The sequence below is a fragment of the Cheilinus undulatus genome, linkage group 7 (genome assembly GCF_018320785.1).
Source record: "Cheilinus undulatus linkage group 7, ASM1832078v1, whole genome shotgun sequence".
Taxonomy (NCBI): domain Eukaryota; kingdom Metazoa; phylum Chordata; class Actinopteri; order Labriformes; family Labridae; genus Cheilinus; species Cheilinus undulatus.
In genome coordinates, this window is record NC_054871.1 from 26309900 (window position 1) to 26321108 (window position 11209).

The window sequence follows — 11209 nt, forward strand, 5'->3', positions numbered from 1 at the left end:
TTAGTTATCCTTCAAGTTACCATTCTGACCATCACACACCCTCTGAGAGGTACAGAGCAGGGTATGGCATCATCCACCTCAATGTAGGTGTCTATGTAAGGGTCCATCAGAACCATGTTTGGGAATGCTTTGTTACCCTTCCTCTCACTGAGCAGGTATATCTGTCCGCAGACTGTTGTGCAGCCAGAGAAAAACTTCTTCTGTAGAAAGTCCTCCTCAAGAAGGGTCCACTCATCTGTTTCCACATCTAATCGCAAAGCTTGTCCTCCAAACAGATAGAGGGCACCGTTGAGCTCTGTTGCAACCAAGTCATACCTGCAAATAAGTTTTGAAAAGAGGGTGAATTGTAAAATAAAGACCTGGCAATCAAGGCTTAAAAGGGAAGCTATTATAAACCTAGCCCAAAAAGAGAGGAAATTTGTAATTGATAGATTATTCTTTGTTGTAAAAATGCTTCTTTGCAAAAAAATAAATATGTATACCAATCGAAAGCCTGTTTATTTCTGTATTAAATGGTGCCACATTTGTGAGGAACATGCATTTGTGGGATGAGCAGCAGAGCTGAGTATGTGGGTTGCACCCATGAAAAATGTGCCAAATCTTCTCTACTTTTGCCAAACAGCTGATTCTGCCATTGACTCTTGTTTGGTGTTTAGTGGATAGGACAATTGAAGTCCAAAGAAACAAGACATACTGGCAAATTAACAATTTACTCATTTAGCAAATGGGAGCCTCAGTAGTGTGTGGAACAACTATACACAGCCACAACAGCCTGGCACCTCCTCCTCATGCTTGTCACTGGCCTGGTCGCACACTATTGTGGAATGGCATCCCATTCTTCAACCAGCAATGGTCCAAAATGTGGGTTCGCACAGACAGCACACCCAAGCTGATCCCACAAGTCTTCCATGGGGTTGTGGTCAGGACTGCAGGCAGACCATTCCATCCATTCCACTCCCAAATTCTAGAGGTGGTCTGATAAACCCTGCTCTATTTTGGAGGATAGAGTTCGAGCCTATACTGTGGAGATAAGGGATTGCTACTGGTTGCAGAATCTCATCTCAATATCTCTCTGCATTGAGATTTCCTCCAGTAATGACAAGCCTTGTTTCCCACTGAGGGAGATGTCACCCCACACCATCACATTGCCTCCACCAAAGGATGTTACTCTATCAATGCAACAATCAGTACAGCATTCTACATGTGTCTTCTTCACACTTTGACCCTATGATCCAACTGCTGTAAGCAGAATCTCGACATATCACTGAACATAACAGCTGCCAATCAGGCACCTGATTGTCAGCACCTGGGGGTGCCAGAGGTTCAAAATAAGAGTCATTAGCAACAACAAAGTAAGCTGTTTGGCATTGGAAGAAAAGATTTGGCAATTAAAAAAAAATATATATATATATATATATGTGTGTGTGTGTGTGTGTGTGTGTGTGCTCTTTTCACCTCACATATTATGTGATGAAACTAATCAGTTAAATAATGTCAAAATGCAGTGAAGAGTCAGCACCTTAATGTACTCACCGTGGAACTGGGGAATAGGAAATTACATCCCACTGATCCTCCTTCACCACATACCTCTGAATTCCTCCATACACCTCCCCGTTTTCATCCAGGCCACAAGCTACATAGATACAAGAGTCCAGTGCCGCAGTGGCTGCCCTCTCCACAGCCCTAATCATGGCACTGACACCCTCCCACTCCCCCTCAGACCCCAGTACCAGCTTCTCAACATCAGCCACAAGTCCTTCATCCATGCTGCCTCCCAGGACGTAGAGCACAGAGTCCAGCCCAATGGAGCAATGGCTGTGCCTGGACTTCAGCAGAGCTGGCCCATCAAGCCAGCGCTGGTTCCCGCATTCGTATATCCTGACCCAGTCAACACTGAACCAGAGGATGTCCCGGAAGTAGCCGCCTGTTACAACCACATTGTCTCCTAAAGGTAAAGGTTAAAAATAGATGAAACACTCAGCCTCTCATTTATCGCCACTCATCCCATTATTCAACCCTTACCTACAGCAGCTACTGAGTACTGTGTGAGGTTCTTCCTCTGCAGAGGTGCACAGCTCTGCCATCTCCCACTGTGGGGATAAAACTGGTACAATGTCTGTTGCTCTTGTTCATGTGGTCCACCCAGCAAAAAGAGAGTCTCTCTGGCCCTGGTTCTTCTCATTGACTTGCCTACTGACCAAGATGCAGGAAAATGTTCATTCAGCTTGCAGATGAGCTTAGCTCTGGGATCAGAGCTTTTCATTCTGGTCAGGAGCTCGGTGAGAAATGGTAAAGAGAGTGACTCAGGCCTCACCAGCTCAATTAGCTCCAGAAAATGTTCTTCTCGTTTGGGGTCAAATGACACCCAACGTAGGATAGACTCCAGGGCAAGATCGTCCTTGAAGATGGTTAGGTCATCACTGTTAAGAAGGTCTGCTATGTTCTCCTTAGACAGGGACAGGAAGTCCTCCTCAGCAGCAATAGCAGAGAAGTGTACAAGCACCACCTGTCTTGCTGCCCTGTAGAGCTGAAAACAGCCCAGCCTCCAGGCATAGGCCATCATCCCCAGACAGTTACTGAGGTGCAGCTCACGCTCCAGGAACTTGCAGCATAGCATCCGGGCACCCTCCAACTGTAAAAAGTCTGCAGTCTCAAGAATCCCCAGGACATTTTCCCTGCTCAGTGGCAGATTGCATGTCCTGACATATTCCATCAAAATGCTAAAATGCTGCAGGCTCACACATTTGATCTCAATCTTCCTTCTGTGGCTCTCTACACCACATCCAAAAAACAGGGCCCTGAAGTATGGACTCTGGAGTGCCAGTTGTTGACGGTTAACATAAAAACTTTCTCCTTCTACCTGCAGGGTAGCATCAGGGATTATTTCAGGCTCAGAATCTTTCAAATGTAGAGTCAATTCATCCTCTTTAAGTTTGCTGATCTGTTCAGACAGAACTGTGAATTCAAACCGCTGAGGTTTAAGATCAGCGTCAGCTCTGCAGGCCATTTCACAACAACTCCCTCTGCATAGTCCTTGTCCTCGTCCTGGTTTACAACACACCAACTGGTGTTATAAATAGACTTACCCCATGCCTGTCTACTGGCTACATGCAACAAAAAGGAGGTCAGTCTAAAACACAGATGATATTAACACTGCATAGAGGCGATGGTTTGCATGAAAAATCTGCATGTTTTTGATCAAACTCAACTTTTCTACGGTTTGTGAATAAGTATTTTTCAACTATAGACCTGTAAACAAAACGTGACGTAATTTAGGCGCTCAACGATTTCATTGGTTGACCTTCTGAGGTCATAGTTTTACTTCCGTGTCACATAGCTAACATGGCGGTGAGTCCGAAAGGTTTTCGTTTTCATTCAAACATCAGGTTGCATTCACAAATTAAAACATTACCAGTCGTATTCCTATCCAGTAGCTGTTCATTCCGCTCATAATCTAAAATACACAACAACTATGTGAAAGAATGTATTTATTTACTTCATTTGCTAGTCAAGCAAAGCTAACCCGAGGCTAACTTACTGTTTGTGTGCGGCTGGCTTACATGTGACTGACCGATACAAACAATGTCCCATTTTCCATGCAGGACAAAGAAAAGAAGAAAAAGGAGAGTATCTTCGACTTGTCAAAGTATATCGACAAACCAATTCGTGTGAAGTTTCAAGGAGGACGAGAGGGTAGGTGCATTCACTATGCTAATAAGCTAGTGCTTGTCCTCGTCAGTGCAGCCTAAACTGTTTACTCAGTTGTTTCACTTTTTGTTCGTTTTGTTCTGATCCTGTCTAATACAACTCCACGTTGTGCATCTTTTTGTAGCTAGCGGTGTGCTGAAAGGCTTTGACCCACTGTTAAACTTGGTGCTGGACGGAACAATCGAGTACATGAGGGGTAAGTTCAGTGGGCACAAACCCGACCCTAGGGTGTGGAGGAAATAAAATGAACGTCGCAAGTAAAATATTAAAAGCAGTTGTCTAGCTTTTGTTGTGCTTAGAGTTTGGCTGACAGAGATTATCTGTCCAGTGGATTTAAATCTTCAACAGGATAGTTTTTGAATAGGTTAAATACATGAATGTTGGTGACATAAGTAAGGAATATTCTCATCTAAACTTAAAATGAAAAGTAAGGCAATTTGTGTTTGGTACATTATTTCTTTGTTGTAACATGCTTCTTGGTAATAAATCTTATACCTTTGGAAAGTCTGTTTATTACCCCTTTAAATGATGCCACATTTGTAAGGATCATGCATTTGTGGGATGAGCAGCAGAGCTGAGTATGTGGGTTGCGCCAATGAAAAATGTGCCAGATCTTCTCTGCCAGTGCCAAACAGCTTATTTTGCTTTTGCGATTGACTCTTGTTTTGAGCTTCTGGTACCCCCAGGTGCTGCCAATCAGGTGCCTGATTGGCAGCACCTGTGAGCATGGGCCCTGCTACATTGGTCAATAGATGTCTGCTTCAAGTATCGGCATGCCATGTTTGACTGATCTGGATAAGGCCCGCCAGTTGGGCAACTTCAAGCTGGTGTTCCGCAAAACCAGGCTGCGGCATTGTTTGGAGTGAACCCGAGTACCATCTCCAAACTGAAGGCCAAGTTCCCTATAACAGGGAATGTCAGAGACAGGCTGCGAAGTGGGCGTCCCAAGAAGACAACACCCCAAGAATACTGTTTTTTCACCCTGTCAGCAAGAACTCTATCCTCCAAGATGACAACACTCGCCCCCACAGAGCGGGGTTTATCAGAGACTACCTCCAGAATTTGGGAGTGGAGAGGATGAAATGACCTGCCAGCAGTCCTGACCTCAACCCCATTGAACACTTGTGGGATCAGCTTGGGCGTGCTGTATGTGCCAGAGTCACCAACACAACCACGTTGGCTGACTTGGGACAAATGCTGGTTGAAGAGTGGGATGCCATCCCACAGCAGTGTGCGACCAGCATAAGGAGGAGGTGCCAGGCTGTTGTGGCTGTGTATGGTTTTTCCACACACTGTTTAGGCTCCTGTTTGTTAAATGAATAAGTTACTAAATTGTCAATATGTCTTGTTCCTTCAAACTTCAATAATCCAATCCACCAAACACCAAACAAGAGTCAATGGCAGAATCAACGGTTTGGCATTGGCAGAGAAGATTTTGCACATTTTTCATGGGTGCAACCCACATACTCAGCTCTGCTGCTCATCCCACAAATGCATGATCCTTACAAATGTGGCATCATTTTAAAGGGTAATAAACAGGCTTTCCAACGGTATAAGATTTATTACCAAGAAGCATTGTTACAATAAAGAAATAATGCACAAAACACAAATTGCCTTACTTTTTGTTTTAAGTTTAGAAACTAGCCTACTCAGCTTGGGTGTCAGGAAATGACAATGGGCCTCATTCACCAATATCTCCGTACGATTTTTCTTAAATTTGTTCTTAACAAAATTTCTAAGAGAAATCTACGTGGGATTCATGTCACGTTCTTAAAGTGCTAAATCGTTTCGCACCTGTGTCCTTAAGTTGAAGGAGGCCAGGTGCTAGAAAGCTCCTAATTAGCATAAAGAAGGGCATATTAGACCCATACTCAAAGACAGAAGGCACACAGGGGTGAGAAGAAGCAAGATGTCAATAATGTGCAAGTTAAACAAATCATAGCAACAAATGCAGTCCTTTGATATTACTCCAAATGACAAAATAGCTCTTCCAAAATAGAAAAAGTTAATTAGAATTTTAGCAACAATAGTGGATATTGGCGATATAGCGCAAACATATTTACTGGGTGATAACACTGGTTCAGACAGGTTTCAGCTTTCATCAGAAATTAGATGCATCATGCTGTAATTAGAAAAGCATACCGATGAGTTTAAAAAATGTTGGGGGAGGAGGCTTTTTTTGTATTTGATTTTTACAGTGAGTATGTTTTGATGAAAGCATACATTTATTCTAGTATCAGATTCTTTTACTTGGTGAAGAATCATCACTGAACACACTCAGATGCTTGTGTGTGAAGACGTCTTTATTAAGTGTCTAATGATTAAAAAACTACACATGTGCTGTGTTTAGCGTAAAAATGTACAAATTTGCATTTAAATACAAACACTGCATGTTTAAATTGACACCTGATTATATAAAGGTCATGTATTAGTGCATTTTATTTAACTATATAGCCTAACTGTTAAATTAATATAAAAATAGCTTTGAAGTAGAATTTAAACTTGTATTTTATTGTCATTCTCAATTTGTCATATGTGAGTGTTAATATGCTTTTTTTTATATAATTATTTTTATTTGGAAATATACATGCACGCAGTGACAGTATGCTTACAATTTATATTTCCAGTTTTCTTTTTTAAAATGAACTAAGGAGAGAAACCCTTCCAGCCCCTCTCCATCAGAACAAAGGACACACCACTCCATGTATAAGATCGGCAAGAAAATTAAAGACATTTTCGAGTGAGGATACACTGTACCTTGTTTTGACATATTTAAGTACACATGGGGTTTAATTATAAAGTGTGCCAAATAAATAAATGGATATTTAAAGATCTGAATTATAACACAGAAGGCATAAATGCAAAAGCAATTTTAACATATGAGGTGGGATGTGAGGGAAAACAGGCCAGCCAGCCTAATCCATAGTCTAATTTAAGAATAGACTAATACAAGACGATACAAGTGAGGGCAAAAATAGTACTCTGAATATTTAGGAAATGGTACGAAAGAAAAGGAAAAATGTAGATAAAGATGAGTTGCCGAGATAGACTGGAATCAGTGAAGGGCAGATAACCTAATAGGAGAAGCCAACTAAACACCATCAGGCAAGACACCTAGCCCACCTAGATATGTTAGAATTGGGTCCCATATTGAATGAAATTTGTTCTTAGCCCCGCTCAATAAGTAAGTCTTACTAAAAGCCAGTCATCCCTGCAGCACTTAGCCATTACATGTTATAAACAGATTTGTTCTCATCAAATGAGAAAAGCACTATGGGAAACCCAGGACTGGTAAAAGAGTGAGAAGGTTGTATTTAAGTATTCGCCTTGTCAGTTGTTAGCTGTTATGAGAGATGATGCCACAATAACTGGAGGATAAGACACTAGAGCAAAAGTCAAAAGACAACTGCTGGGTTGAGTTGGCAGGGCTACATCAGATGAATAAGTACAGTTTCTTTGAGTAAAAATGTCTTAAGTAGCAGTAAAATTACTTGTGTCTAAATCTACTATAAAGAATAAATATATCAATTTAAGTTTACTCCGAGTACAAAATCTTGCTGCCAAGCTGCCACTTGAGAGGGCACCGTGCCAAAAACAAAATAAATCAGTTTAGACTTCAGAAAAAGAATTGTTGATGCTCACAAAGCATGAGAAGGATATACAAAGTTATCACATCATTTCCAAGTGTCAAGAATTGGTGTGAGAAGTATCATAAATTAATTGTGAGAGCCACACAGCACAGAACAAGCCTGGCAGAGGTAGGAAGAGAACGACTTCAAAGACCCTGGATGGAAAACTAGTTGGAGATGTGTCTAAAGACCCCAGAACAACTATCGAGACACAAGTGAAAGACTTAGCCAAGTCAGGAATTGTAGTCTCAAAGAAGGCCATCTTTAGAGCCCTGCGCAGGAATGGACTGCAAGGTTACAGACCAAGAAAAACTCCTCTTTTGCAGAAGAGACACCTTCAAGCCAGACTGAAGTATGCTAAGGACAACCTGGAGAAGGATTATGAATACTGGAAGCGCATCCTTTGGTCAGATGAAACTAAACTAGAGCTCTTGGGCCATAGAGATGCTGGTGATGTTTGGAGAAAGAAGGGAGAGGCCTATCACCCAAAGAACACCGTCTCCACAGTGAAACATGGTGGTGGGAGGATTATGTTGTGGGGGTGCTTCAGTGCATCTGTAACTGGAAACCTTGTCAAGGTGGAAGGAATCATGAAGAAAAGAGGATGTGTGGAGATTTGAAAGAAAACCTGAAGCAGTCAACAACAAAACTGGGTATGGGTTGTCGCTTTGTCTTCCAACACAACAACGACCTAAAACATACGTCTCTCCTGGTGAAGAACTACCTTCAGAAGACCAAAGTGAGCATTATTGAGTGGCCTGCACAAAGCCCTGACTGAAATCCCATTGAAAATCTGTGGAGGGAACTGAAGACAAAGGTCCATGCAAGAAGGCCATCAAATCTGGAGGAGCTTGAGATCGGCTAAAGAAGAATGGGCTGGGATTCCTCAAAAGACGGGTCAGAGACTTGTTGAAAACTACAACAAACTGGTGCAGTCTGTAATCTAGCAAAAAGGATACACTATTGACTATTAGCGCCGGGGGGGGGTAATAATTTTGACCCTGGTAGTTTTTGTTTTTTGTTTGATATTTTCAAAGTAAAAATAAAAGTAAAGTTAAATAATTTCAGCATCCAAAATAAAGCTCGGATGTTGAGAAAGCTGTGTTGAAAATTTTTTGCTTTGTTTAACAGCACTTGAGAAATACATTTGAATATAAAAAAATTTCATAGGAGGGCTAATAATTTTGTCCTCGTGTGTGTATATATATACACACACATGTAGAAACCTACTGCTCAAAAGCAAATTCTTTCACTAGAATCATTTCATGATTTCATTAACAACAAGCTCTCTGCACGCGCTCAAACATAATGAAAACTGGTTCACAAGGAATAGCGATACTTTTGAGACAACAAAACAGTAATGAAGAGGCAGACTGCTTGCCGAGAGCAGAGGTACAGTCAGTGTGTGTATGTTTTTGGGGGGGTGTCACCTGAAAGAGTGACAGATTAGATAAAAGGAAATGGTGAGTTCACTCTTAGTAATGTGAACATTAAGACACAGATAGCAATGTATTGTATACATAAATTTGTATGTGCAACCAATTACAAACAGGATTATACAGTAAATCTACCTGTAATGCAACCCTACATATATTGATATACGCAACTGATCACAATCACCAAACCTGTAATTTATTTGATTTATTTTTCTCGCTCGTTTCACAGCACTAATATTTAACTATGTTGTATACCCTTAAGATCTTGAATGTGCATTATGATTGTCCATCTTTGCCCATCAGATCCAGATGACCAGCTGAAGCTGACAGAAGACACCCGGCAGCTGGGGCTGGTGGTCTGCAGAGGAACCTCTGTAGTACTGATCTGTCCTCAGGATGGCATGGAGGCCATACCGAACCCCTTCATACAGCAGCAGGATGGCTAACACAGTCTTTGTTTGATACACACACAAACATGCAACCATGGACAAACTTAAATGTTATAGTCTTCTGTTTTAATTATTTTAAGACTTTTCTATAACAATGTGTTTAATGACACAAATTTCAGTTGTTCAGGATCTTAAGTTGGTTAACAAAAGGACATTTTAAGCACTTCATTTTCATTTCTGTATGGTGTGCAGTTTGAAAAGAGTTGCATTGTAAAAAGCCAGCAAATTTGGCAAATGTGAACACAACCATTTTCTTTTTTATCTAGAATATGTCAACTTTTTACTATTCTTTGTTTTTGATAAGAGAATAAAATGTTTGATGAGCATTGTTTCCCCTTGTCTGTGTGCATGTTTAAGTACTGACTTTTAATGCTGTCTGCTTTATATCCAATTCAGTAGACTGACCACTAACTGACAGCTCTAGTCTTGTACTTTAGTGTCATCACTGTCTTATTAAGCTTGATAAAAAAAATAATAATCTGGTGAAAGGCAATGGGTGTAGCATATCTTTTATGACCCATTGATAAACTTAACCATTTATTGTTGGTTGTTTGTACAAACCACTGAGTTTGCTGAACTCCGGCCGGTTTGTCTGGATGGAAGTTTGATTGTGATCTTTAAGTGTTAGCAGGGATAAAGGGAGTAAGTGTTGTGTGTGAAGATAAGCCTTTCAAGCCTCTCTGCACACTAACAAAAAGACAATTAAGGTAATTAGTGCTTTCAGAAGGAATCACTTTAAGTAAAGGGGGGATAGTGTAGGTAAACTCATTTACCTGTGCCTTGATTGTTCTACTAATGGAGGGTTGGCTTCTGCAAAGAAAATGTCAAATAACAAAAGCCATTATTGAAATAATGCAAATGCTTCTAAATGACACCATTATTTATCCCCTCAGAGGGTCATCTCTTGAACTATAATGTTCTCACTCACTGTCAGTGTTGAAGTTAAAGTGAGGACACCATCACTTGTAAAATAAACTAATCTGTGTAAAAGGACCTCGGTGGGATGCCAGGTGATGTGATCTCGGAATAAAAAGGCTTCTCAAGCCTCTGCTTCTCAGTCACTGTGTCAATGGAGCACAGGAAGACAGCAATCCGAGAGAGTGCATGCAGAGCTCTTATGCCATATTTTCTTAGACTTTTTCCTTCATTTTGCTCAGGTAACGTGCATTACGTAAAGCAGTCGTTGATGTTATTTACCTGGAGATTATGGGCGCTCTGTGGAAACGCCTGTGCACATCAGGGTGTAACCAAAGCGATCGGAACCGAAGGGAGGAGGGCATGCCGGGGATTTCTAAAGTCAGCTTCGTTCAGTAAACTGTAAAGGTGAGCTACCTGCGGGACGGACACGGCACGCCCCTGAGCAGGTCCAACAAATAGCGGGCCCCTTCGCCCTGTTTCCCATCTTCCTCCATCCGCCTGAAATTCACGAGAGATCTGAAGGACATCGGGGAGTCAGTGTTAAGAGGAATGAGAGAAAAAAGAGGTGAGTGAGTTCAATTCAGAGCATAAAGCTTGCATTGTTCCATGCTCCAAGCTGCCACGCGCACGGAGTTGCGGTGCGTAATTTGCCTATGCAGAGAAAATCATCACCTGGACAATTTAATCTTTGGGATTACGTTCCATTAAGATACGGATATAATTATTTTTATTTTAAAGAGCTAGTCCTACATGTGTGATTTGTGAAGCAACATGGCCTCCGGGAACTGTTTTACGCAGCTCTCCGGAGAAGAAAACAGCTTAATCTTACTCCCCCCATGTTTTGTTACAAAAAGCTTTTCTTGTGTTTACATCAAAAAAATGTTCTCCTTGCTCAGCAATCCAGATATCCGTTGTATTGATCATCACTTTAATGTGACTTCGTATCTTCTCTGTATTCGTGTTGAATGTTTTTATATAAACTCGCCTTGCAACACCTCTCACGAGTGGGCTATATTGTCTGAGTAACTGCTGTGAAGCTAGTTTAATCCAGATTGACTAAATGATGTGT

The 11209-nt window shown here is 41.3% G+C and overlaps 2 protein-coding genes across 3 annotated transcripts; one reads left to right on the forward strand and one right to left on the reverse strand.

Moving 5' to 3' along the window:
• LOC121512798 (kelch-like protein 23) lies at nucleotides 1-3009 on the reverse strand. Its single transcript, XM_041792254.1, has 3 exons — nucleotides 2023-3009; nucleotides 1534-1945; nucleotides 1-315 (listed from the first exon to the last, which is right to left on the reverse strand). Exons 1-3 carry the CDS (start codon nucleotides 3005-3007, stop codon nucleotides 12-14), a joined length of 1701 nt encoding a protein of 566 aa, XP_041648188.1. The 5' UTR covers nucleotides 3008-3009; the 3' UTR covers nucleotides 1-11.
• A 308-nt stretch (nucleotides 3010-3317) lies between these two features.
• On the forward strand, nucleotides 3318-9553 carry lsm7 (LSM7 homolog, U6 small nuclear RNA and mRNA degradation associated). 2 transcript variants are annotated; one of them, XM_041790733.1, is made up of 4 exons: nucleotides 3318-3348; nucleotides 3603-3693; nucleotides 3833-3904; nucleotides 9077-9553. In XM_041790733.1, exons 1-4 carry the CDS (start codon nucleotides 3343-3345, stop codon nucleotides 9217-9219), a joined length of 312 nt encoding a protein of 103 aa, XP_041646667.1. In that variant the 5' UTR covers nucleotides 3318-3342; the 3' UTR covers nucleotides 9220-9553. The 2 variants fall into 2 exon arrangements, with proteins under 2 accessions (XP_041646667.1, XP_041646668.1); XM_041790734.1 differs by lacking the exon at nucleotides 3318-3348 and having other exon boundaries at nucleotides 3597-3693.
• Nucleotides 9554-11209: the final 1656 nt, after the last annotated feature.